This window comes from Alligator mississippiensis, chromosome 14 (genome assembly GCF_030867095.1).
Source record: "Alligator mississippiensis isolate rAllMis1 chromosome 14, rAllMis1, whole genome shotgun sequence".
In the NCBI taxonomy this organism is placed as follows: domain Eukaryota; kingdom Metazoa; phylum Chordata; order Crocodylia; family Alligatoridae; genus Alligator; species Alligator mississippiensis.
In genome coordinates this window covers 37,172,827-37,199,997 of record NC_081837.1, presented here as the reverse complement: position 1 = coordinate 37,199,997, position 27,171 = coordinate 37,172,827, and the positions used below count along the sequence as shown (strand labels likewise).

Below are 27,171 nucleotides of genomic sequence, written 5' to 3'. Positions count from 1 at the left end.
AGAGGTGCTAACCCTTCAGATAAGCCAGAAGCTAGCAGGCCTTTTTAAACCAGTTGGGGTGCCTATTTGCTTGGATGGCTCAAATAGAGCTGCGTACAGCCAACGACCAGTCTCTCGACTTGGTTTCTAGTCAGCTTTACATTCTGTTGGGATTATTTATAATACAATAGCGCAGCCACAAGACAGGCAGACCACAGGTCCAAGCCACCGGCAACTCTTCAATTTATCACCTGCTGCTTATCTCAGAAAAGGTTAGTGGCTCCTTGTACCCACATGAGGCAGATTTATCCCTCATTCGAGGATAAAAGGCAACACATGAACTGCACTAATGCAGCACATACAGCCCCATGCTGAACTCTTTGCACTATAGGAACCACGTAGCACAATTACTTCACCTAAGGATGTGGCTGTCGCTAAGGCTCAGTGGGTAACGTCGGGCCCCTGAACATCACTGTAATAGCACCTAGAGTCCAACACCGAGATCAGGGCCTCAGCCTGCTAGGCGCAGCACATACGTACAAGAGAGACAGTCTCCGATTTAAATCTTCCAACCTCCCCAGACAGAAAAAAGTACTGTCCCATTTTAAGACCTCAGTCTCTGGTCCTCAGGTTTTCACTTGCTTGGGACCTGGGATCCAGAGCCAGTTTGAGAGGCTTGGTCTAAGTGACATCTCAGTTACATAGCTCCCGTGTGTGCCAGAGGCGCAAGCTGAAGTCATATCAACCCAATACCAGTCCAGCACCCCATCAAAGGGCCACTTGCTCACCCCCTTGCGTGTGCTAGCCTAAAAGTAACAAACACCCGTCTGCTGCATTCAAGTCAATTAGTGGAAACAATGCTGATTAACACTGCAGCTTGAAAAAGTGCTACCGTATGACAAAGCCCAAACCAAGCCCTGAACTCAGTGGCAGGGGCCTGGCTGTTCATTAAGACAATTGTTCATTTCTAATTTCCAAAGCTATCTCCTTTTAATGAAGACCCCGCTGCGATCTCCCATGTAACCAAGAGGCAACAGCACGGAGCAAATTAGCATTTCTTCCTGACTTCATATATTTGCATAACAAACAAGGTGTCATCCCATGTAGTCACATCTTAGGCAGCAGGGCCATCTCCGGTCCTGGAAAGGAGGGTTACGTTTGGTAAAGCTAAGGGTATTTTTATTTTTTAAATTAAGTTTGACAAGGAAATCCTATTAACATAGGCTCCCTGTGATTTCTGCAGCGATCTGTTTATGTGAGGTTATCCATTTCAGACATTAGATCGGTCAGTGCTGTAGAGTTTTGCACACGGTGGACCTTGGTCAACAGTGACCAAGCTGGAACTCAAGTTGTGTGGAAGTTGTCCATCTCAGCAGCTGCAATTTTATTATTATTATTCCTCTCTCCTTTCATCAAAGTTGGTGCATGTTTCAGTTTATCATGACAGAGAGCAGAGGCTTAGCTGGAGGCCTGTGGTGTTCACTGTTGTGAGATTCAAGCAGGGGCTGGGCGGGCCTGGAGTGGCACTGGAAGGATGGAAAGGGAAGCCCGGGTCCGATGCCATGGCTGGATCAGGTTATGTGTATGTGTCATTGCCTTCTCCTGGTTGCTCTGAGATTTTGAATGGCAGAGAAATGTGGGTCTCTGGAGCGGAGGGAGCGGTGGCCGGTGTGTGGTGACGTGCACAGCAGGTGCCTGCTTTGACAGAAGAGCCTTGTTAGCGGGCTGAGAGAAGTGACCTTGCCTCATATAATTGATCACAGGCTTAGAAAGCTGGGAACCACTCCCACCTGTCCTCCCCCTCTCACCCCCTAGCCAGGGCTCAGAGCTTGCTCCTGGTCTTTGTTCCCATTTTCCATCCTGCTCTTCCCAGCTCTGCCGGCTCAGTGAAGATGAGCCTGAGCTAAACCCCTGCACCCAGCAATCACTGGGGGCCCAGAGCTGCCCAGGGCTGCTTGGCACTGGTACCCATCTTGTTCTGCTGCTGCTGCCAGCTCCTGTCTGCAGTCTGTGCCCAGCTTCCCTCCCACACTGCTCTGTAGAGCCTACAGGACAGGCAGAGGAGTACCAATCCCCAGCCCAGCTTGCAGGCCTGGTTGATGTCCTGCTCCCAGCACCTGAATAGCCCCCTAATCAGTGGATCCAGCTGAGCCTCTTTCCAAGCCGGGAGCCACGCCAGCCCATGAATCCCAGAGTCCAGGCCCTTCTCAGCTCCCCATGCAGCTGACTGCCATGCCTGCCCCCAGAAGCCTGGGCTTGCTCTACACTGCTCTGCCTGACCCCCGTGGCTGGCAGGGAGCTTGCTGCAGCAGGGAGGCCTGCACTCTGCCCTTGGAGAGGCCCCTTCTGGCCTCAGACCATAAGTGAAGGTTAATGGCTATTGGAGTCCACAGATTTGGGAGTGGAGATCTCAGCAGAAATCGGCCGGTGCATTCTGCAGATCTCAGCTGATGCTGCAGCTCTTGCTTGTACCAAGCAGCAAAAGCAAAATCTTTCAGGCAGCAGAGAGCAGCTGGCTCTGAACAGTGGCGGGGAGGCACTGTTCCTGCCCCATGACTTATTTTCCCCCTCGCTCTGGCCACGTTACCAGCTTGTCGCTCAGAGAATGGAGCTGGAGAGTTCTTGTGGGTTGCTGCTGCCAGGGCAGGGCAGGAGATGCATCAGAGAGAGAGCATGGCTGGTAGGAAGAGCACCTAACTGGGACACCGGAAGCTGGGATATAAATCCCAGTTGCATTCAGGACTTGCACTGAGACCTCTGGGCAGGAAGCCTGTTCTGTGCCTCAGTTTCCCTGTAAGATGGGGAAACCGAGGCACAGACATACAGCAGGCCGGTGGCAATGCCATTGCCTAGGTTCATATGACTGCAGCCATCACCTGCAGAGACATCTGCTATGGGGAGCTTGCTCCTCCTGCCCTGGGAGGCTTGAAAAGCCCATCCCCATTTCCCTTTGAGGCAAGGAGAATCACATGCACTACCCCCATTCACCTCCAAGAGCTGGGGATTCCCCGTGCAAGGCTGTCCACCCCTCACAGCAGCCCCAAGGCAAGGGGAAGCCAGGTGGATCTGCCCAGCCGGACCTAGAGGAAATTCCTGGCCAGTCTCTCCCTGCTTAGCAGCTGGGGGCACAGCTGCTCACACATGCAGCTCTGCTTTGTCCTCAGTGCTTGTGTCACACCAGTGGAGAGAGTGGAGCCCTTTTGGTACCCAGCTCTAACAGCAGGACAGGACGGGAACACACTGCCCTCCATGACCTTGAAGGGGCTCAGCAGCATTTGCCCAGAGTGGCTGTGCAGGGGGGCAAGTTATGGTAGTTGTTCACCTCCTCCATGCCCTGCCCGGTCACAATTAACCATGGGCACTGCAGCCCAAACCTGGACCCATTACTGAGCTGGGAGGAGCTTTTAAACAGACCACATTCCTGCCCAGCCTGGTTGCCCACCCTCAGTTGCAGGTCCCATGGGACCCATGCACAATGCACCTGCTCCTCCCAACCCCCAGAGGACCCAGAAACCTGCCCCTCTTTGCCCCCCACTGCAGCCATGCGGCTCCCAGGCAGCTCTCGCAGCACCCAGGCAGCTGCTTCTGAGTTGCCAGCAGCCAACTCTGCCAGAACAGCGTGCCTTTCGCCTCCATTTCCCAAAGCGCCAGGCTGGTTCAGGCTCCCCCCACCCCCACCCAGGATGATTCATGCCACGTGCAACACTGCCGGCACAAGGGCTCTGCAGTCAGGGCACAGTTTCACACGGGCAGCGCCAGCCTCAAGCAGGGCGCACACAGTACCTGCAGGCAGGGGAGCAGCCGGGCACAGGGGAGGGAACACTTACCTTCTCGGCCCTCACTTCTCTGCTACAGGAATTCTCTGCAAAAGCTTCTCTGAAGCTGCTGTGCTCTGGCTGTGTCTGGATATCAGCCGGACTGCAATAGGAACCCGACTTGGCACAAAGATCCTTCCTTCTCCCCGCACCAATTCCAGATGCCAACCCATGCACTCGCACTGCTGACCACCACCACCAAGTCCCTAGCACAACTATAGCCCAGTAGCAACCGCCCCACCATCATCACTGGCCCTGGCAGGACCCAAATCCAACGTACAGACCCTGTAGCGAGCATAGTATGGTTGCAAGGCCAGTCGAGAGGGGACAGCAAGTACACCTGGATCACGACCCAAACAAAACAGATGCAGACTCGGTCATGCACACGCCACAGTCGCAGAACTTGGGGGTGCATTTCAGTAATGATCATGGTTGGTGCCCCTGTAGGTCTGTGATTGCATTTGGCTTGGGGACCTCCTTGATAGCAGCCATTAGGACCTTCAGCAGAACTTGGGGTGTCTGAGGCCTCAGCTTACTGCTGGGGGCTTGATGGGACCAGGCTATCTGTGCTTGTAGGATGCTGCCCTGCGGCATGGTGCAGTGATCTACACCAGCCCTTGCCATAAGCTCTGGTACAGAGCAATGGGCAACACTGCAGGCAGGAGCGGGGGACGGGAGGAGCCCAGAGGCTGAGCTCATTGGGACCCCCGAGCCCATCTAGCCCCAACACCACATCCCACTGATGGCAGCCTGGCAGCCCACGCCCAAGTGGATATCACTGGGTCTCAGTCCAGTCTTGCATGGCCAAGCATCCCCATGACAACCCCCATCCCGCACTGCAACATTTGAGCCTGAACCCTGCCAGAGAGTGCCTGTGCCCAAGGGGCTGCTGGCCGTGCTGCTGCCCAGGCAGAAGAGACACACATTAGCTTGCAGGGCTGTCAAGCCAGGAGTCTTTCAGCAGCACTGAACTCAGATCAGCACGAGAAGCCAGATCGCCAGAGGGGAAAAGGGAAGGGAGGAGCACCCTGCACCCCTCGTGCTCACCAGCCATCCCGCACCAGAGGCCAGGGAACCAGTCCCTTCCTGGCAGCCCCATTCAGAGTGGGTTGAATGTGCTGCTCCTGCACAGAGGGGGATAATAAGGAAGGCAGAGGATTGCGTCATCCCAGCACAGCTGCATGATTGTTCCTTGCTGCCTCCTGCGCCCAGAGCTGGGGGGAAGGCGGGAGGAGAGCATGGGACACAGCCCTTTCTCACAGGGCCCTGCCTGGAGGGGCAGGAACGCAGGTCACCCCCTGCAAAAAGGGCAGCTGGGCCAGGGGCTGGAGAGGGTCGGAGCTGGCACCGCAAGCCTTTTTATAGCATGCCGGGGTCTACCACCATCCTAGGAAAAGCAGGACCTTGGGAGAGGAACAGGGTGCCTGTCTCCGAGGCGGTGCATACAATATTCAGAGAGAGAGGACACAGCTCAGTCCCAGTGGAGGTTTAACCTGCCATACACAAGTGATCAGGCAACAAAGGAACCCCTCTTCCACCCCAGAACCAGATTGAAACAGGCAGCTCCCACCTGGCTGGTCCCCGGTGCAGGGGCATAGCCAGGACCCACCATGCCCAGCCTATCCTGGATGCAACCACAGCCTGGGGTAAAAGTGCATGCAACCCAGGGCAACCCCAAGGCTGCTCTAACCAGTAGCATGGGTTGCACCATCCCCCACAGCCCCAGGACAGGGAAGGGCACATTACTGCCTTCACTGGTCTCTGCGTTGGTGCCCGATGCAGGCTCAGGCTGTCTCAGGTCTACGGTGCCCACGGCAGTGGAAACACGGTGGAGCCCAAGCTGATTCCCGGAGCAGGGGGACCCTCTGTTTCATGGACAGGAAGGCCATCCTCATCTTGCCTTTGCACTGGCAAAGACCACATTGGTCAGCGTCCCAAAGACCAGGTACCTGGGGGATTGACAACATTGTCCCCCTGGGCACAGCTCTGAGGAAACCCCTTCTGTCCTCTCAAGGCTTGGGGGAGCTATAAAAACCCACAACTGCCCCACACCTTCCCCAGACACGCACAGGGAAGGCTTACCTTCAGTCAAAAACTCCAGCCTTCCCAACCAGGGGCCTGTTTCCCTTCGTGCTCCCATGTCCCCCCTGTCCCCTAGGGAAGGGGAGGACACCGTGGGGTCTCTTCCAGCCTGCTCAGACCTACCAGATTTTGCAGGCAGCTGAAGGCCCAGGGGAGGCAGTGCCTTGCAAGCGGCCTAAGTTTTGCAAAGCGGGCAAGGAATTGCCCTTTCCCCACTGCACTCTGCCTCCCCAAGCCATCCCGCGAGCCAATGCTGGGCAGTGTGGCTGGCTTCTCACTGTGCTTTCCCCGCCACAGCCCCGGCTTGCTGCCTGGCTCAGCCTTATCTCCCATCAGGGCACTTCTGAAGCACTCAGTCAGCAGTGGACACCTTATCTGTGATTAATAACCTTTCTCAGGAGCGGGCAGCTTTGATGGGTTTTATTATTCTGTCTGGGAGCCTGGGCTGGCAGCACACAGAGCTATCAGGCAAGCTGCAGGGCCGGCAAGGGACAGGACGTTGCCAGGAGGTAGAGGAGGCCGGGGGCACTGGCGTTGGAGACCTCAGCGCAGTGGGTGGCTTTGGGTTTGCTCAGTCTACAAGGCTGCCTCGGGGCCCATGCCTGGAGCCCAGCGCCAGCTGCTCCGTGCCTCCCTGTGGACATTGCAAATTGCCCTGCTTGGAAATGCAAGCCCCATCCTCTGGTCTCCTAGTCTGTTCAGAGCCTGGGAGAGCCCACACCATGGGGTCAGAGGTGGGGCAGGTGGGATGTGTGGGGTGGGAATGGCTGGGAGCCTGGACCCAGACCGAGCCCTGCTGGTCCTGGAGTCAGTCTGACCCAGAGCTTGGAGAAGGAGCAGGGGAACCATCCCCACAGAGGTTTGTGCAGCATAGCCATAACCACAGGCACCCGTTGGTTGAAGTCATTGGCTCCTGCATCCCATCCAGCTGCAAGGAAGATAGAAGTGGACCTGGAGGGAGTGGATCGAGTTTGGGCTGGGGGCACCATAGCACTGAGCTCCATGCAGCCCCCTGGCCCTTTTCTCTTTCCAGCCCAAATCTCCTCTCCAGCCATGGCTTTGCCCCTCTAATCCAGTCCTCAGGAGTCACCCTGCAGGAACTCCTTCTTCCTCCCAGGGAGCGGGGATACCCGTGTCCCTAGCGTGCCTGAGCAAGGTCCCAGAGGTGCCAAATAACCATAGTAGCAGCTGGACTTAGGGCTGTGAGCTGCAGCAGAATGGATTTCACTCACAGATTTTGCGCCGCTTCCTTAAATTGATGATTTGATTAAAGAGCTGGCAGAGCAGGGACCACCAAGAAAGGGGAAGGAACTGCAGCCCCCGAGGGAAGCTCCCACCAGAAATCCAGACTCCCATGGCCACTGCAGAGATAACTGGTATCACTGGTGGCCAGGTACAGCCGCTGGTCTCCGGCCCCATCCTGCTTCTGAAGGGCGGTCTGTCCTGGTTGGCACCAGTGCCTGGTGGGGAGGTCTAAGCACTGGTTGGCATCAGGATGCTGCTTTTTTCCCTGGCTCTGGGAGTGAGTGGTCTAGAGGCTTGCACTGTAGACAGGGTGTCAAGGGGTATCTTCTAGTTTTAAGAAAGGAGGCTGCTAGCCAGTACATCTGAGTGCTATTCCTGCACCAGTGACCTCAGTTTCCCCAGGGACCTTGAGGTATGTGTGGGAGTCCTTTCCCGACCCCAGGGTCTCCCCCACCCCCACCACCACTACCAGTATATCATGCTACACCCTTGGCTGTGTTGTTCGGCTCCATTCTCTCACCCTTTCATCGTCCAGCACAAGGCAGAGTCCTGCAAAGGCTCTGATCGGTGCCTGCTCCTGTCTCCTTTCTGTTTGCTTTAGTTTGCTCCAGTTCTCTTCCCAGGCTCTCCGCTCCCTTCAGCCTGGCTAGAAAGCAGGAGGCCATCCCTGCACTGCTCACAGATACTGGGGAGACCCATGATAGCCTCCTTCCCAGACACACAGTGGGTAGCTCAAAGCTTGCTGTGAGCCCAGGACTGCGTAGGCTTCAGTGAGAATGGCCCAGGAGCCTGGCCTGCCTATCTCCTCTTTGACGTTTGAAGGAGCTTAGGCTGCTTAGCTCCTCACGGGATAAGGGAGAGCAGTGGCATGACCCTGACATTTCCAGCCATACAATGTTCATCGTAAGAGTCCTAGTGCAAGGACTCCTGCAGTCATTGCTACTGGGCACATCTCCTCCCACCCGGAGAGCCTCTCTAGTACATAGCCTGTGCCAGACATGCTTGCGCATACAGCCCAGCTTTCTCATAGTGTGGGGCTGCCCTTGGGGGTCACAGGTTCATGGGAGAGTAGGGCTGGAAGGGACCTCAGGAAGTCATTTAGTCCAGCCCCCTGCTCAAGGCAGCATAAACCACCCCAGGGTCCCCAAGCTGGGGCCTGCCACTCCATGCATGAGCTGATGCTGACACTGCACCACCCGCGGTGAATTGGGAGTGGCTGAATCTGGGTCAGCACGAGGTTCAGCAGTACGTGTGCTAACACACTTCCCGTGCCCGTGCATAGGTGCCCTGCAAACCAGCCTGGTGTTTCTCCCCGCTGACCTTGTCAACACCCCCTCATCCCATTGTGCAAATTCCCCAGCCCCCACCCAGGTGCAAACACGGCTGCTATGGGGACGCGAGCATGCCTCAAGCGCCGGCCGCCTTGCCGCGACTTGGCAGTGCTGGGGCTGCGTTCCCCCAAGGCTGAGCTGACGGAGAACGCAGCCGGCAAACTCACATCCGCCTCATGCACACAGCTCATCGGTTCGTATCAAGGCAGCGCCGCGTGATCTGCCGCGCCGTCTGTGACCAAATAATGCAAGGGAATCGGAAAGGGAGAGGCCTGGAAGAGCTGCAAGGCCAAGGCAGGAGCTCTCCATTATAAGGCTGTGCTCCTGATGAGGCTCCCCATTAAAAGGCAGCTTTAGTCATAGCCAAAGCCACTCCTTCTCCCTGAGCTATTGACAGTGGGGCTAACAACAGGGACCTGCTTTGTAAAGTGGTTTGGGATCTACCGATGAAAGTGCCGGCGAAAAACCAAGCACTGTTCTTGTCTTTGTCGATGCTGTTATGACACCAAACCTTTAACCCAGCTCCCTGATCAGCCACATGTTCCTTTAATGACATTTGGTCATGTGTGAGCCTCAATCCCCTGTCTACACCAGGGGGATAATAACCCTTCCTCTGTCTTGTCTCTTTACAGCATCAATGCCTTAGTCTCTTACTAAGCACCTGTTCTAGGCACGGTGCAGATGCAACAACAGGCAGGGCCTCAGTCTCAGCTGCTCCCATAATATAAGCACAAATAGGACAAGGAGCTGCAGGTTTCCTGCATTGGGATTCTCAGCTGAGAGATGGTACAAACAGGGGCAGGAAAGATGGTGAGATATTGCCTGGATGATATAAGGGCTCTTCCACCTGGCTAAGATGCCAGAGCAGGAGTAGCTGTAAAGTTTTTCCATCTTGGTAGTGCCTGGTCTGAACCTGGGTCTGCCTCCCACAAATAGAGAAAAGAAGTGCAGGAGGGAGAAGCCTGTCAGCAATGAGGTTGAAGGAGACCTAGAGGTGAGAGTGGACAGTGCAGTGGACATCTGCTTGTAATACAGCCCAGCACCAAGGCAGCCAGAGCTACTGCGGGCTCGTATCCAGAGACATCCGGGCACAGGACAGCAGGTGCCACAATAGTTGAGGCTACATCAAGAGAGGTACATTCAAGGTTTGCACCCCAGTATTAGGCAGGAGTGAGCCAGAGAAGAGGGGCAAAGGTGTAAGCATCAGGGCCAGATCCTCAGCCCTGTAAACTGGTGAAGCTCCATTGGTTTACACAGGTCAAAGATCTGACCGTGGGAAGCTAAGTGGGCTAAATTCTTCTCTGATACCGCTCTCACAGGATTATGCCAGGGAGGAGTTGGCCCAACAAATACAGCTTATCCAGAGGATCATGAGCATCTCTGTGTACTGGCAATGTGTCAGCACCAAGGAGGAGAGACTTGTTCAGGCATAAAGAGGACATACGAGGAATCAGAGGATGGAGTGGAGAAAACGGGAAAATAGGCTGTGTATTAGGGGAGGAAGAGTAGAGACAACTGTGACTATGTGTCTCCAGTCTTCTTCCCCTAGCACATTTTCCCTGTGTCTCCCAATTTTCCCCTTTCCTACTCTTCTTTGCCTAGTACACAGCCTGTTGGCTTAGTCGCCCTACAGGGGCTGGGAGCTTGAGCATTCAGGTCCCTGAGAAGCAGGTGAAGCAAGAGACTGAGGAAATGACGCTAGAGAAGGCTCTTGCAGTCAGGGCAGAGGGATGGATAGACGGAACTTGCTTAGGCTACAGCTCCTGAGGGCTGAGCCCATCTCTTTGCTCTGTGTTTGTGCAGCGCCTTGCACAACTGGCTCCAGGCTGGACATTTCTTCCCATTTTCTTTTTAATTTCATGTCTGGGGCCAAATCAGCTCCGAATTGCATCAACTGAGCAGAGCTCAGTCATTCAGGTCTGTGCAGCGCTACCGCCGGCAAAGATCCTCCCTCCCAGACTCTTCAGCCTGAGGCTTCAGATACTCCCGAACCCACGGCAAGCGTCCTACATGCAGGCCGCAAGCCCAGGGGTGTTGGGGTTCAGATGACCCCTAGTCTCACTTGCCCATAGCCAAAAGGCCAAAGAAGCAAGCAAGGGAGAATCCCATCCTGACCCTATGACGTGTGTCGGCCTGTGTCCTGGTACCAGAGCCCTCCTCTACCTATCCATCCTTAGCCAAGCTGCAGGCAGGCCATGGGGATTCAGCTCAGGTACCTTTGACGGATGCAGCTCAGGCTGTTTAGGAACAGCTCTTGCGGGCAGCTCGGCCTGTCCCACCATTGTTTCTCTGTCTCTATGACTGACTCTTGCTCTCCCTTCCCATCTCTCCTGCTACATTTTCCTTGTTTTCCATCACTCCGTTGCCCAAGGGGCTGATTTTGAGTGCAATGGTTAGGGCTGAAGCCACATTGCCCTTTCTTCCTTCTCCCCCCACCTTCTCTGTCCTTCTCCCTTGCACATGAGCTGTGTTACCAGTGAGACTGCATCTGGCAGCCAGCATACACTGCAAATTGGGCTGACCAGGGTGCTGTGCTGGGAGGAGGGCCCCAGCACTCTGCATGTGCGGATGCTGAAGCAAACAGCGCATAAAATTAACAGTTTGCCAGGCTCTGCTTCCCATTGACATCATGAGGCAAAGGGTGGAAGGAAGGGCAAGGGATGAATCACAAGTCTACTGGGCCCATTCCCCTTGACAACAGTAGCAAAACCCCTATTAGCTTTGACAGGTGCATGCCTGGACCCATAGCTGAGATACAACAAAACCTGAGGCCTTTCAGCCCAGGTCTTGGCTATTCTGTGCCACAGACCCAGCAAGGGGGGTAGGACAGCCCACTGGTCAGGGCAGGACCTGGGGACTTGAGAGGCCTGGGTTCAATTCATTACCCTGCCACAGGCTTCCTGTGTGACCTTGGGCATGTTACTCAGAGCCCAGTCCTTAAAGGTACTTAGGTGCCTGGAGATGCAGATGGGTGCCAAGGGGGATAGTCAAGGATGATTTAACTCCCATTGATTTCAAGGTGCTTTTAACACACACCCCCCAGTCACCTTCTGTGCCTTGAGGGGCCTAAATACTATTATAGTCCTGGCCCTTAGTCTCTCTGTGCCTCAGTTGCCCAAGTGAGACCTCATTCTGCCTCATCTAATCAAGTTGTACCTGTCCTGGGGAAGCAGGGACTATCTCTGCATGTATCCAACACCCAACATTTTGGCTGGGGGCTGCTGTGGAAGGATAACAGTTGACAACCCCCACCCAAGCCCCTGTGGGTCTGTCTCTATGGGGGGAGGATCCCTGCTGCTCAGCTCCCCTTTCTGGTTCATTCCTGTCCCGGTGCTGGGGAGAGGTCCTGCACGGAGAGCTCCAGGGATGGATGGTGCTACTCTGAGGATCTGGGGCAGCAGCAAGGCAAAGCTTGTGCCCTGCTCAGTGGGGAGCTTCTGCCATGCTGTAGAGGCTGCAAAGAAGGGGCCGAGGTGCACTGTGCCATGCACAGTCAATTGCACACGTGCCAGGGGAGCATGGCAGCATTCAATGAGCCCTTTCCACTAGGGTGCTTGGCTGGGGAGGAGCAAGCAGTTTTGTCCCAGCTGCCTCTGAACTGGACTGAGATGGAGCTGCTTCACTGGGGGGTTTCTCCAGACTGCTTCCAACAGCGCGGGGGACCTTAGGGGAAGGGCAGGGAGCATCACGGCCCCAGGGGCACATCAGGGCAGGCTGCAGGGCAGCAGCAGCCTCAGCAGAAGGTACTCGCTGCTTGACTTGCTCCGTGGAGAGCCCAGCCCTGAAGATGCAGGGAGGTAGCTGCCAGCTCTGATGCCAGACTGGGGCGAGGGGTGTGGGGTGAAGAAACACTGGGGAAGCCTGACCCTGACCAGACATTGGGCTGGGACGGACAGTCCTCCTCAGCTCCAGGGGACAGACAGTCGTGGGTTAGGGGGAGCTGTGATTCAGGGCTACCAGGATGATTGCAAGATGTTGTTTTATGACTAAGCTCTGGGAAGCGAGGTGCCTCAAAGCAAAGCGAAGGCAGCTTCTTGGGAGCTTTGGTGTGTGCATCAGGAAATGTGTGGGTGTGTCTGTGTGCGAGGGGGGCCTGTGGGGGCACGTGTGTTGGGGTGCCAGGGTGCGTGCGGGAGCATCTGTCTGTGTCAGAGTGAACACATGTATGTGTGTGTGTACGTGCATTGGGGGTGTGCATGAGGACATCTGTGTATGTGTGTGTGTGCACGCACACGTCGGGTGGGGTGGGGTGCAGGACTAGGCAAACAGCAAGAGCCAGGCTGAAACTCAGAACATCCCTAAAGCCACAGCATAACTCAAGGGGAGAGAGGAGGGCAGGCAAGACCCAGCAGCTGTATCAGACCTCTCCATGCCTCAGTCTCCAAGCCTTTTCTGCCCCAAATCTCCCTCCTAGCAAAGCTAGCCCCACCAGCCAGCTTCTGGAGGGCACCTTCCGCAGCCTGCCTTAGCAGCTTGGCTTGGGGTGGATGGAAGGAGCTAAATGGTTCATTGATCTCTGGGTTTCCGCAGACACCGGGTTTCCTCCCCCACCGGCCCCTGGGAGGCTGTTGATAAGCCCCAGGGATATATCTGTTCCCTCCCACAGGGACAAAAGCGCACAAGTTTTGCACAGCGCAGTAGGCTGAGTCAGGCAGAAGCTTCACTCCCCACCAGCCCAGTCACACAGCAAAGGCCCAAGCTCAACACGGCACCTGCTCTGGGGCCGCGCCAAGCCTCGCACGCCAGGGAAGGCTCAACCTCTCGCCCGTCGCACCACTGGCAGAGGGGGAGCAGCGTCAGCAGCTTTGGCTGGGTCCTTGCAGGATTTGAGGCACTGCAGATACCGTGTGGCTGAAGAAAGCGAGCAGGGGCTGTAGGACAAGGTGCAGGCTGTGGCCCAGCTGGCACCGGGATGCTGTGGTTCATGAGCCAATGCAGCGGTCACAGAGTACTGGCCCAGGCAGGCTGGCAGGTTTTGCTAAGCCAGGGCTTGGGACACAGAGCTGAGCTGCAGGGTGGTTGCAGAGTGGTTCAAGGGCTCCAGACCAGATTAGCAGCGGGCACTCAGGGTCAGCTGTGAGCATCAGCAGAGCTCCTTGAAGGGCTGGGATCGAAATGGCAGCACACAGGGCTGGTCAGGATTGCAGAGTGCAGGCAGCATGGTCTGGAGGCCACCAGCTGAAATACCAGAGGGTGCAGGAAAATGAGCTGTGTGGGGAGCTCAACCAGGCATCCTAGTACACACGGCCACGCTGCTTTGGCACGGGTGCAAAACACTGGACCCAGCATAGGGCAGCAGAGAAGCTGACCCCTTGTTAGCAGCCTCCACAGCAGAGCTTGAGTTCCCCACAGCCCAGGGCAGGAGCTGGTAGCGGAGGCCTAGAAAAGCAGAGGCTGCTGCAGGTCAGGATCAAGGTGCATTGGCAGAGCTGTAGGGAACCCAGACATGAGTAAGCCAGGTGGAGGCACAACAGCTATGCCCGCAGCAGAGGTCAGCAGGAGACCTCCGCCTGCTCCATGCCTGACATTTTCACACCCCAACAGAGGCCAGCTACCTGCTTGTCCCTCAGAGCATGCATCACTATCTCCTTTCTCTCTTCATTTCATGCCTGGTTTTGGACGATCGTTCCTCCTCCCCCTTCATTGGGGACAATGAGCTGAGTCACGGGGCTGCTGCTTCTCTGAAGCTGCCTGTTGTAAGAAGGACACGTCCGAGCAGTGGCAGGGGCAGCACAAAGCCCAGCGACACCTCAGGGAATAAATTAACATGGATTAAAAAAGCTCAGTGCCACTTAACAAATAGCCTCGTTACCCGTGACACGTGTCTTCACGTTACAGGTCAGCAGCTCCCTTCATGGGGCTACAGCCTGCCGTGCTGCCAGCCGGGGCTTCTCCACTGCCACGGCAAGATGCCGCATGCTCTTTGCTCCCCTTCGTCCCAGGGGGGTGTTGAGAGCATTCAGCCCTTTCTGTGGTTTGGTCCAGATGGACGGCTTCCTAAGCCATCAGCTCTAGGTATGAGACTAGGAGCTAGGAGACTGGGGTCCCACCAGACTGGGACTCAAGAGACCTTGGCTCTACACTAGTCTCTGGCACTGAGCTATTGTGCAACCTTGGCCAAGTCCCTTTCCCCTCTGGGCCTCAGCTTCCCCAGGAGTGATGATCTTGATCTTCTCTTATGAAGCACATCCCTGGCTGAACTCTGGGAGGTTGGAGAGGCCCAGGACACCTCTATTCCCAGCTGCCACCACAAGCCCCTTATTCTCCCTAAAGCCGGCCAAAGTTCTTGGCAGGCCAGTGCCACAGAGGCACAAATCAGAGTCCTCCAGAACTGCTCTAGACCTCGGCATCATGCTGCTTCCACGGCCCAGCGTTTGGCCTAGAACCCTGCTGGGACCCAAACCTGAGCTCTCATGCTTGGGACTGTCGCTGCAGGGTGATGAAGCTCTTTGCAGCCAATTCTGCTGTGTGCAGCTGTGCCCAGATGCCTAGGGCGAAGACTCAGTAGTGTAGGGAGACTTCCTTTCCTTCAGGGCTTTTAACACAGGTTAGCTGTGTCAGGCATGTGCCCCCGCCAACACCACAGGGGATGCCCTGGCAGACAAGGCAGATCTCTGCTCCTGTTTCCTGCTAGGTTGTGCCCTGCCATTTGATGCCCTGCAGGTTCTCTGCTTGGGAGTCCTGTACAAACCAGGGTCTTCCCCCTCCCCAGGTCTCCCACAGGAACCTACCTGCTCCCTGCAGCTCTCTCCATCCTGGGGTCTGGCTTTTCCACACCCGCTCCCAGAAGGGCAGAAATCTGGGCTTCTCTAGGCCTGTTCCTTGGTGCACTGGCCAGTGAGCTAGCCTGCTGGCTTCCAGGTTTGCTGGCAGGGATGCCAGTGCCTGGCATGGTTACCTTCCATTGCAGTGCTCCTGGGATGGGATGAAATAGAGCGGTACTTTCACCACACACCCCTGCCCTAGCAGCGGGACTGGATCCCGGCCACCATAGTTATTGCCCTGTGGACCAGAGTCATGGAACGAAAGAAGGATTTCACCAGACCGTTGGTGTGCCCCTCTCCTTCCCTTTGGCACAACACCTCGCCCCGTCCAGTCTCACTCTGGTGGAGGGAAGCCTGACTCACCAGCAGAGGTGTCACCAATGCTGTTTCATTTCCTCTGCTTGGTTCTTTTTAATCCCAATGAAATAAGTGTCAGATTGGCCTGATGATGCTCCACAGGTTTTCCTTTCAGCAACTGATCTTGTCGCCTTACCAGTTTCTGTAGGGTCTGGAGCGAGCTGGAATAAAGTGGTGGAGGGGTGGGGCGCTACTTGGATGCAGAGCAGGAAATACAGAGTGGAGGGCAGGTGAAGGAGAGAGAGAGAGAGAGAGAGAGAGAGAGAGAGTGTGTGTGTGTGTGTGTGTGTGTGTGTGTGTGTGTGTGTGTGTGTGTGTAGCCCCACCACAACGCAGCTAAAATACACAGGGAAAGCGCTCAGGCAGTATATGCGTTCCCAATATTACAATATTTTGAGCTGTTGAACTGTGTGGACTTACAGCAGAATGTATTTTTCTACAAATGTCTACCTGTAATTCCGCATCTTTTTGCCACAGTGTGTGTGTGTTTGCACGTGCATGTGTGTGTGCGTGTATCTGGGTGCATTAGAGTGCATGTGCATATATGACATGCATGATGGATGATGCATGTGCGTGCAGGTGTTTTATTGTGGGTTGCAGGTTAGCTCTGCTGCTCGTGTCATCAAGCCCGTGCCCCTCTGCTATTGCTGTAGCTTCTTGCTGTGCCCTGTGCCTGCCTGCTCCTGGGCGTGCGTTGCTGCATAAATACGTACAGTGCTGCGTGTGTGGCTGTGAGCGGGTCACTGTTACCGTGTCTGCAAGCGCATGGCCGGGCACCGTGGAGGCCATGCATGTGTGTCACTGCACGTGTGTGTCCATGTGTTGCTTTGTGTGCAAGGGCGCTGCTGTGTGAGCACTGCAGGGTTGTGGGGTTTGCCCTGTGTGTGCAGGTGTGCGGTGTGTGCACGGGCTGAGCGAGGTTTTGTGTTGCGCGTGTGTGTGAGTGTGAGTGTGTGTGCCCTGTGTGCGAGGGAGTCATGCATTTATTTTTATCCAGCCCTAGAAGGTGGGCCGGGATTGGTGGGTTCCTCGGTTATATCACTAAATCCCTTCTAGGCCCTGTTAGTTCCACTGCAGTGAGCTTGAGAATGCAGCCTCTTGCCATGAGCTCCGGTAACCATTTCAGGGCTGCAGTGAGCAAAGAGCCCCAGCTCCTGCTCTGCCATCGCCCTTCACCTATCTGGTGCCCGGCCCCTGGGGTTCATAGACACAGCCAGCTCCTTCCAGCCTCTCAGCCAGGCTGCTGGTGCCTTGGCCCCCCGCGTGCAGCGTTATTCACATCCAGGTGCTCCGGGTCCGGCACGCTCAACGTGGGGCACTTGGATGCTCAAGGCTCCAGGCACAGTTCCAGTTCCCTGCCACCTGTGAAACCCTAAGTGATCTGGCCCAGTGATTCTTAAAGGGCCCCCACCTCTGCCAAGCATTTGGGCCAACGCCCCTCCGGTTTCATTGCAAGGGGCCAGAGGAGAGGAGATATCTGAATTTCCCGGACCCCAGGTTGAGTGGCAAGCTTGGCCTTTCTGGTATCACCCCCGTCCCATTGCTTTTCTTGAGGAGGGGGGAGTATCTGGAGGTGGGGAAGGGAGCTTTGGTCCAGGGGCCAGGAGGCCACTGGAGAAAATTTGCTCTTGCTTCACACCGTGGCTTTACCTTTTTTATACTCCTCGTTCAAGAGGAACGGCAGGCCCAGACACGCTAGAGCAGGGGCGGGCAAAATGTGGCCTGGGGGCCAGATGCGGCCAGCCAGGCCATTTTCTCCGGCCTGTGAAACCCCTAAAAAATTTTGAAAATTAATATTTATCCGCCCCTGGCTGCCTATCATGCAGCCCCTCGATGGCTTGCCAAAACTCAGTAAACGGCCCTCCACCCAAAATAATTGCCCGCCCCTGCACTAGAGGCAGCAGCAGTGCTCTTCCACGGCTCTCAGCACACTTCACAGCCGAGGCTCAGCATCGCTGCCCTGACTTTACCAGTTCTGGATGGGGAGTGACTTGCCTGAGGTCCCCCGCAAGCAGGCAGCGGTGCTGGGTTTTGGGCTGCCAGTCTCAGCCCCCCGCACAATCCCAGCCCCTTTTTCACTGGGCTCTGCTGCTTCCCTGCCCACCCTCTGTAGAGTCGGAACAAGGACCCGCAATGCTCACGTGATGTGCGCTCCTGGGGATCTGGTTACCGGCGCTGATGATTTCCAGCTTGCAAGTGGGTTCACGGCGGGCATTCCCATACCAAAGCACCTGACTAGGCAGAAGTTGAATCTCTAGCTATTAGGAATTAACTCCTCCAAAGCAGGAACCGTGTCACTTTGCTGGCCCCAGTGTTAGTAGTGGGAGCTGTAGGTTGCCATCACCTGGGGGAGATATTTGATCACCTAACTGGGGAGATCAACACATAAAAAACACATGTGTATGTGATGCGGCACTCAGAAAGCACGGCCTCCGGGAGGGCAGGTGCATCTTGGCTGGTGAAGGGAGCAAGGAACATGGGCTCTGTGGTTCAGCGCGTGAAGGGAGAAAATGCTGCAGCAAACGTTGCACCAGATACATCCACACAGGTCCCCAGCGCTCTGGCCCCTTGCCTTGGCCCGATTTAACATGAGGAGCCATTTGGAAATCAGGAGCTGATGTCAGGCATTAAGCTCAGCTGGCTCAGCTTGGGGGTTGGGCTCAGCCCCAGCCTGGCGCTGTAGCTGAAGGGTTCAGAAGCTGTGATGAAAAAGGCTCCTAAGAGACAGTCAGAGATGGGAGAGCCTGGAAGGGCATGAGCAGCACTACGGGCCTTGCCTCCTCCTTCCCTTCGGACCTGTGCTGGCCCTTTGGCCTCAGCCGCAGAGTGCAAACTGGGAACGCTTCTCCCCAGCACAGCTCACAGCAACGCCTGGCATTTTGCAGCAGGGCTGGGGCAGGAATGGCACCTACAGGGGACCACAGGGCCTCTACTGCCACCACGTCGGCTTGGAAGGTGACTTGGGCTGGGCACCACCTGCCTGGCTGTGCCCATACCCAGGTGCCATTCCACCGGCAGCTGTACCTCCCTTGGCAGGGAGGAGGAGGGTTAAGTCGCTCAGCAGGCTCACGTGACTCTCGGGGGATGCCGTTTTTCTAAAGATCAGGACGGATTAGGTTGGAAGAGCAGCGAGAAATTCCTTTGGCTCCATTCCCTGCCAGCAAGAGCTGCTGGCAGTCCCCTGCGAGCCTGTGCTGCACCCCTCGGCCCCCGGGAGACCGTGGCAGGGATGGGTGCGAAGGCATTGGGGTAAGAGCTGTTCTGCCTTGCAGGGTTCTTACCTCCGCATCGCCAGGCTGGTCCCAGCCTGTCCGGGATCCTGGACAACCATGCTGTGATCTTGCCTGCTGAGGCCGAGCTCTGCAACCTGGCAGAGCCTGGGGATCCAGGGGGCACTGAGTGATCCCAGGTGCCCAGGATCGGCGTGTGCGTTTATGGCAGGGGGGGCCACGGATGGAGGGAACACACATAACCTAGCACTGTTGGGATTGAAGTGGGGTGGGATGCGGGGATTAGGGGCTTGTCCCTCCTGAGACATGGAGGAGCCTATCTGCACTTCCAAACACCCCCGTGCCGGGTGCTAATCCCTTTCCGTCTTCATTGCCGCCAGGATTTAAGTGGAGGAGGAAGGGTGGCCTGCAATGAGTGGGGGCAGTGGGCTGTTCCCATGACTGGGGGTCAAGAGCCAAGCATTGATCGTGCCTGTTCCCTGCAGGCCTCCTCCGCTCCCACCGTGCTCAGGGGAGCGCCAGGGCAGCAGCCTCCTGTTTCCCAGTGGGCTTAATTTCACAACACGGCTGAGCAGCTCATGTGATCGAGGGCTGTGACAGCAGTGAGGCTGCAGCCTGCCCGTGTCTCGCTCCTGCCACATGACAGGCTTGGATGCGACAGAGCAGGGGGGGCAGCTGAACCCCTGCATGGCTCCTGCCACAGGCAGCCAGGCTGAGCTGGTCCCTGGACCCTGGTGCTGGAGCAGTGATGGAGAAGCCAAGGGGCAGGGGGAGGTGCAGATGGATCGCTTCCCCTTCCCAGCCAGGAGCTTCTAGATTCAGCACAGGGTGATGATGCAGCTAGTGCTGCACATCAGAGGGGCAACATGGGACTTGCCCCTGTGTGACTTGCTTCTTATGGCTTATTTCAGTCCAGCGAGGAGAAGGTTAATCAGTATGCAGCCTCTGCATAGGGGCTAAGCTGCAATCTCTGCCTGCTTCTGGCTTGCAGAGGCCTCCAAAGCTGCAGAATAGCTCACATCATTGCAGCTAGTGCCCTAGCCTGCACCTGCTGGCTGGGTCACCCTTGGGTGGGCCAGAGGCTGAAGAAATCACCGTGCAAAGGGCTTTGGTGATCTCCTTGGGAGAAAGTGCTGGCCCCTGTCCTGAGCTGGCCGCTGGGCAGAGGTCTGTTGTTTCATGCCTCAGCTTTCATAAAAGCCAAGCAGTTGCGATGGAGGGAATCCAACAAGGGTGATGAGCTTCTCCGGTACATGCTGCTGGGCTCTGGCTCGCCAGCCCTGCAAAAGCAGGGGTAGGGCATTGAAGAAGAGAAGCAGAGGATCACAGATTTGGCCTGCTGGAGGTCACCATTGGCCTGGGCATATTCGCTTGGTCAAAAACACCCTCTGTGGTTTCAGCTGCACCCAATGCTTTCCCCTTCCCAGCCTGACAAATAAAACCTTTTTGATGCAGCGCTGGGGATATTGCTCAGTGTGGCAGGATCAGGGGTCTCTGCTGTGAAAGGACCAGCAGACAGGCAGGAGCAGAGCCCAGGGCAGCCAGGCGCCCGCAGAGCGGAGGCGGTGGGGGACACTGAGGCCTGGCATGGAGGCGGCTCTGGAGCTCGAATGCCTGAGCAGGGCGGGGAGAGCGGAGCGCAGAGTGGGGGCAAGGGAGAAGGTCACTGAGCTGGGGGCAGCGCAGCCGGGGAGCCCTACATCTGCTTTGCCACGGGCCAGACCAGGCTGTGGAAGCTCCCCCACCCTGACCCCCTTTCCTTGCTCCGCGCAGTGCATGAGGTCTGGTGCTTCCCCGAGCAGCTGAGCGGCAGCACTAATCCCCGAGTGAGCAGCAGCAGCCATGTCGGGCTCCTACGATGAATCTGCAGCTGCGGCAGAGGAAATCACTGACAGCTTCTGGGAGGTGAGCGCCAGGGCTCACCAGGCAGGACGAACCCTGCCCCGGTGCCTGTCCCTTGGGCAGACCGCTCTGGGGCCTGCAGTGGGAAGCCCCTGGATGGGCTCTGCTGATGAAACAGCCAGGCACCCCACAGCTCTCGGGGCGAGGAGAGGGCATGGAAGAACCAGACAGAGCCAGCTCTGCTCTCTGGGGATCCTCTGCCCCCTTTTCTGGGCCAGCTCTTGCCCCTCAAGGGTGTCCCGTCCCACCCCCCACATTGCTGCCTCAGCAGCTGATGGATGCAGAGGATGCCGAACAAGTCCGAATTTGAGATTCCTGGTCCCTGCTTGGACCACTCAGACCCAATCTGAGCCCCCCATGGCCTCCCCTCTCCAGACTGGGGGGGGCACTGGCTAGAGCCAGCGGCTGCCCCCAGACAGCTCTGCCTGCCCCCGGCAGGTGGGGAACTACAAGCGGACGGTGAAGCGGATTGACGACGGGCACCGGCTGTGCAACGACCTGATGAACTGCATCCACGAGCGGGCCAAAATCGAGAAGGCCTACGGCCAGCAGCTGATCGACTGGTCCAAGCGGTGGAGACAGCTTATAGAGAAAGGTACCGTGGTCCGGCCGCCTGCCCCAGCCCACTGCAGCAGGGCAGGGTGGGGGGAGCGGGGTCCGGAGAAGTGGAACGAGCTGGGTGCAACCCTGCCCTCTTCTGGGTGGAATCAGAACTGCTCCACCATGTGTCATAGGCTCTGCACCGCCAGTGCAGACTCTCCTTTAGCTCATGTGGCAGGAGGCTGGGGTTTTGAAGCCGCCGATGCTGTGATGTCCCATAGCAGGCAGCGGGGGAACAACTGCAGGCTCCATCCATGGCTCAGTTATAACCCAGCTGAGAAGGCCATTCGGAGTCCACGTGCCACTAGTCTCACCACCCAGTGACGGAAGTGGGCCCAGCTGGGGCATTTTGGCCTTCTGCAGGGGAGGGAGAATGGCCCAAGGGGTAGAACAAGGTCCTGGACCCAGGACATCTGGGCTCCATTCCTACCAAAGCCACTGGCCGGCTGCATGTCCTCAGCCCCCTTCCACTGCATGCCTTGGTTTTTCTACCTGGAAAATAGGGGTAAAGGTACTTCCTTCATCATGGACACTGGCTGGGATACCTGGGTGCCAGTGACAGGAGAAGGGCAGGGTGTCGCCGTGATCACCAGGGCTCACCCCGGTCCTGCCTGTGCTCCACCTTGCAGGCCCACAGTACGGCAGCCTGGAGAAGGCGTGGGGAGCCATCATGACGGAGGCAGACAAGGTGAGTGAGCTGCACCAGGATGTGAAGAACAGCCTGCTGAATGACGACTTTGAGAAGGTGAAGAACTGGCAGAAGGACGCCTACCACAAGCAGATCATGGGGGGCTTCAAGGAAGCCAAGGAGGCGGAGGACGGCTTCCGGAAAGCACAGAAACCCTGGGCCAAGAAACTCAAGGAGGTAGGAGGCGCATTGCGGGGGGGGGACCTGCCCAAGAGAGACCCGGACTGGAGACCCTGGGAGTTTAGAAAGGAGGGAGTCACCCCATGGGGCAATGGGAAGGAGGCAATGGGGTAATAGGGGCTGAGCACACATGGAGCCCACGGCGGAGATTTGCCTCACCGAGCCAGAAGGGCCATTCGAGGTCTCCATAACCACAGAGGAGTCCCAGCCCAGAGTGGAGGGTGCTGGCACCTGGTCCGCTATGGGAACAGTGAGAAGAGACAGTCGTGCCTCGGTCTCTGGCAGCAGTGAAGCCTAGCTGTAGAGCAGCCATTCTGGGGGAAGGGGACATCCTGCAAACATCTGCCTTGACCCCCTTCGCCCTCCCCCCAAAAACAGCTGGAAACTGCCAAGAAAGCCTATCACCTGGCATGCAAAGAGGAGAAGCTGGCAATGACCCGGGAAGCCAACAGCAAGGCAGAGCAGTCCATCACTCCGGACCAGCAGAAGAAGCTCCAGGACAAGGTGGAGAAATGCAAGCAGGATGTACAGAAGGTATGAGCTATGGCCAGTGAGGGGGGGATCCCATGTGCGCACACACACACACACACCCCTCCAGCACAGTGATGGGTTGCACTAACAGAGCCCAGGGGCTTCAACACTTCCACCTCCAGCCTGGCCCCTGCCCCTCACAGCCAGGAAAGGCAGGGAGCCTACATGGAGCTTGCTTCATCCCTGGCTCCTCAGGACAGTGCCTCAGCTTGGCCTCCTTCGTTCCTGAGGGAGCTGAGATCGTGCTGTCCCTCAGCAGGCCTCATGCCAGCCCTGCCCAGCTGTAGCTTGGCCCCATCTGGAAGGAGAGGAGCAAGGGGCAGAGAGAGCAAAGGTTCAGCAAAGATCTGCCTGGCAGGTCCCTCCGGCTCCTACACTTAGAGGTCCGACCAGGTTGTCACAGGATGGCCTGGGATACTGACCTCAGCCTCCCGTCCCCTCCGCAGGCCCAAGAGAAGTATGAGAAGGTGCTGGACGAGCTGAACAAGTGCACCCCGCAGTACATCGAGAACATGGAGCAGGTCTTCGAGCAGTGCCAGCAGTTCGAGGAGAAGAGGCTCAACTTCCTGAAGGAGGTGCTGCTGGACATCAAGCGGCACCTGAACCTGGCCGAGAACAACAGGTAAACCCTGCCCCTTGCTCCTGCCCCTGCCCCAGCAGAGGCGGGAGAACAAGAGGGTCCCCGTCGGCTCAGCAGGCAGCCCTGCCTCCCTAGCTCTGGGTAAGGGGCTGCTCTCCACTCCGGGCAGCCAAGGAAATGAGCCTGGTCCTGAGCAGGTGGGATCCATGCAGGTACCCCTGGGGGCTCCCATCCCCATCCAAAGGTGGGCAGAGGTCAACGCTGGGCTATTAGAGCGAGCTTGGTGGGGGGGAATCACTCCAGTGGCAGTGCCCACTGGATTTGTATGGGGGCCTGGCACCCTCCTGTGGCCAGTAGCTGCAATTGCATTGTGGAGCAGAGCCCCTTTGGAATTGCCCACATTTGGGTTGGGGGGCCGACCTGCCCCCTGCTTCCAACCCCCAGAGCCCCTTTCCCTTGCCTTGCTAATCAGCTGCCTGCCTAGCAAGCAGGACTTCCCCTCCCCGTGGCTCCCACCCCTCAGCCATGGACCTACAAGGCTATATTGCGTGCAAGGCGGGCAGGGACGGGGCACTGGGGTCCTCACCTCCATGTCTCCTGTGCCCTGGCACAGCTATGCGAACGTGTACCGGGAGCTGGAGCAGACCATCCGCGGCTCGGACGCCCAGGAGGATCTCCGGTGGTTCCGCAGCAGCAACGGCCCCGGGATGCCCATGAACTGGCCGCAGTTCGAGGTGAGAATCCTTGCTGCTTCTTCGGCAGGTGGCTGCTATAGATGGGAAGAGGCGGGGATAGCCAGCTGGGTTTGGGGTGGGGTCTTGCGGGGGATAGTTGGGGGGTCATGGCCCCCCAGGAGCTCAGGGGTGCGGTGCTTTGTCGCTCCAGGAGTGGAACCCAGACCTGACGCACACGATAACGAGGAAAGAGAAGCCCAAAAAGCCTGAGGGGGTGACCCTGACTAACGCCACGGGGCCGAGCGAGCCGGCAGCACAGTCTGGGGACCGCGGCAGGTGCGTGAGCCAGGGGCTGCAGGGACGGAGGGGTGGATGCGATGGCTGCAGGCACCCAGCAGAGAGGGGCTGTGATGTGCCTCTGCTGTTCCTGGACAGACGCAGACAGCCCTGGCCTGTGCCAGCACAGATAGTCTTCCTGTGGGTGATGCCACGACAGAGAGAGCGGGCAGTTGTCTGGGTGCTGGGGGCTCACAGGACCTGCACCGTGATGTAGCAGAGACCATGCAAATGTCTGGGAGGCTTGTGGGAGAGAGAAAAAGGGATGGGGCCACATCTTGGTGCTGGAGATTAGTGGGCGCTGCCCTGGGATCTGGGAGACGGGAGCAGGCAGCTCTATGCTGCAGGTTCAGGCCTGTGCTGAGATGCACTGGAGGGGATGGGATCACACCTTGGAGCCAGGGTCCCCAAGGCCATCAGGGATACAGCAGAGGGCACGTGTTGAATCTGTATCAGCACCCACGGTATGAGGTAGCAAAGGGGATGGCACTGAGTTTTTGCATGGGAAAGCCCTGTGTCCCAGCAGAGGGGAGGCAGTTGTGTCTGGGCCATGGAGGTTGCAGAGTCTTGCAGTGGGGTATGGCAGAGGACATGCGACCGAGGGACAGGGCAGAAGTCTCAGCTTCTGGCTGTGGCGCAGCTCCTCACGGGCTGCAGCCTGACCTCGCCTCGCTGGGGCCTTCACGGAGCAGTCCAGTGCTTCCCCAACCGCCCTCGGCCTGTCTTCACAACCCGCTGTGCTCTCTGCATCCCCAGCGTGAGCAGCTACGACCGCAGCCAGCCCTACTCGTCTGAGTGGTCAGACGATGAAGGCAGCAACCCCTTCAGTGCCAACGAGGCCAACGGCGGTGCCAACCCCTTCGAAGACGAGACGGTCGGGAAGGGGGTGCGTGTGCGGGCCCTGTATGACTACGATGGGCAGGAGCAGGATGAGCTGAGCTTCAAAGCAGGTAAGACACAGAGCACACCTGGCCCAGCAGGAGCCAACCTCTCCAGAGGCTTCCTGGCCAAAGACCTCCCTAGATGCCTGCAGTCTTTTTGGCTTGAGCCGTTTCTGTATTTTCCAACCCCAAAACATTTTCAAGTGGAACTTATGGAAAAATGGAGGGACAGGGAGGGAGAAGACTTGGCCAACTTGGCTCCAACGTTCAAAGAGCCCCTGATGCCTGGTCTGCAACTACTGGCAGAAGGATGGGACCCTTCCAGGCTAAGCCGTGGTGGCACTGAGTGAAAATTAATACTTACCACCTGTATGCCACTCTTTCCCTCTCTGCTACATGCCCCCTTCTAGGTCCCGGATAAAAGCCTACTAGTTCTCCTGGCTAATAGAGGTATTCCTTCAGCTGAAGCAGTAGGGAGCCATGCCGTTTCAATTCGTTTGCTTGTGTGCACTGAGGAAGGCCCCAGACAGACTTGCAGTGACTCCCGTCTCTCCCTCCTTCCCACCCCAGGTGACGAACTAACCAAATTAGGTGAAGAAGATGAACAAGGATGGTGCAAAGGGCGTCTGGACAACGGGCAACTTGGCCTCTACCCAGCCAACTATGTGGAGAGTATCTAGTCGTGTGGCGTGCTCCTCATTGCCGGCAGAAAATAAACCGACCCTCCATCGTCTCCATCTCTACACCAGCCAACCAGCCATCTTGCCGTCCAGTCACTCACTCCGCACACTTAGAGATTCAAGCATATTTTCCAACCAAGCTTTTATTTTTTTAAGAGTCGTCTTTGAAGAGTATTTTGCATAGTAGGTTGTTTTTTTCCTCCTCCTTCTTCTATGATAATGTGAAGCAAAAGGTCGACGTTGTCTGTTATTTTTTCTTCTTTTCCTCAGAGCAAAAAGCCAATACCTCAAGAGCTTAAAGCCCAAGCAATGAAGGCTTTTTTTCAGAGCTTCTGATTGGTTGGGATTTAAGGATACTGGAATCATGAGCTGCCTCCTGATTGGCTGAAACTGTTCCAAAATGCATGGCGCTTTAACTCCTGGGACCAAGCAAATCCACCCTATTCAAACATAACCAAATTAAAATGGGAGGAAATGGAGTTTAACCCTCTTTTATTTATTTCTACTTTTATAGTCGTCTCCTCCTTCCTCCCCCATTCATCCCACCTCCAGTTGCTCCTTCCTTCAGGGAGGTCAAGGGAAAAAGCCCTCCCTGCCCCTCCAGCCTTCCCTTTGGGGTGCGAACCTCCCACCCAGGTGCCCTCCCCAGGCCTCCGCGCCAGGTTAGGAGCAGAAATCAAGGTCTCTGAGCTGCCCGCGAGTGAAGATGAAGAGTCTTCATCCCCTGTGAGAGTGCATGGGACTTTCCACTTCTTTAAGGAGGCGTCTTCTCACTCCAGCCAGGCATCAGCATGCTGCCATCTCCTGCATCTCGCATGCCGTTCAGGACTCAGCATGGACATCCCCCAGGGTGTGGGAGGAACTTCTCAGTGACCCCTCGCTCCAGGCTCCCAGCAAGGCTATACAAGTTCGCCACTCAGGAATGGGAATCCCTCTGCTCTTACTAGTCCATAACTGTGGACTTGGACTTCTCCTCCCACTACTGGGGGAGATGGTCTTTATGCTGCTATGCTTTAGGGCGCTGCGTAGGGTTGTGGAAGTATCTCAGGAAAGGCTGAGACCGGCCCAGATGGTAGGGAGCAGCTTGAAACGCACTGTTTGTTCCATGCCACGCTTTGGAAGTTTGCCTCTATTGGAAACAGCCTCGTGAGAGCAGCAGGAGCCGGCGGGATTCGGGGATGAATCCTGGGGCTTCGGTCAAGACCTCCCACCCAGGACAGGATCTCAGCAGGGACCATCCAAGGGATGACATCTCAGCTGTAAGCCTGAGGCTGGGTTGGATGTAGCTGCCCCGTTCTGCGCACAGGAACGAGGTG

At 56.9% G+C, this 27,171-nt stretch overlaps 1 protein-coding gene and 1 long non-coding RNA gene across 6 annotated transcripts in view; one reads left to right on the top strand and one right to left on the bottom strand.

Annotated features, from left to right (window-relative positions):
• Positions 1-26,334, top strand: part of PACSIN1 (protein kinase C and casein kinase substrate in neurons 1) — a 47,962-nt gene extending 21,628 nt beyond the window's left edge. For 3 of the 4 annotated variants that reach the window (XM_019484882.2, XM_059717618.1, XM_059717617.1), the window contains exons 2-10: positions 20,577-20,708; positions 21,144-21,300; positions 21,935-22,170; positions 22,552-22,707; positions 23,151-23,326; positions 23,898-24,018; positions 24,170-24,294; positions 25,051-25,244; positions 25,746-26,334. In XM_019484882.2, the coding sequence (XP_019340427.1) occupies positions 20,646-20,708; positions 21,144-21,300; positions 21,935-22,170; positions 22,552-22,707; positions 23,151-23,326; positions 23,898-24,018; positions 24,170-24,294; positions 25,051-25,244; positions 25,746-25,855 (1,338 nt within the window). In that variant the 5' untranslated portion in view covers positions 20,577-20,645 and the 3' untranslated portion in view covers positions 25,856-26,334. Of the gene's footprint in view, positions 1-18,209; positions 18,823-20,576; positions 20,709-21,143; positions 21,301-21,934; positions 22,171-22,551; positions 22,708-23,150; positions 23,327-23,897; positions 24,019-24,169; positions 24,295-25,050; positions 25,245-25,745 lie in introns of those variants that run through there. The other variant, XM_006276089.4, reaches the window with a different exon arrangement.
• On the bottom strand, positions 9,790-17,898 carry LOC102566257 (uncharacterized). Of its 2 annotated transcripts, none has more exons than XR_009456719.1 (3): positions 17,715-17,898; positions 15,184-15,367; positions 9,790-14,201 (listed from the first exon to the last, which is right to left on the bottom strand). It is a non-coding gene; the product is annotated as an uncharacterized LOC102566257 (long non-coding RNA). The 2 variants fall into 2 exon arrangements; XR_009456718.1 differs by lacking the exon at positions 17,715-17,898 and adding an exon at positions 15,580-16,277.
• Positions 26,335-27,171: the final 837 nt, after the last annotated feature.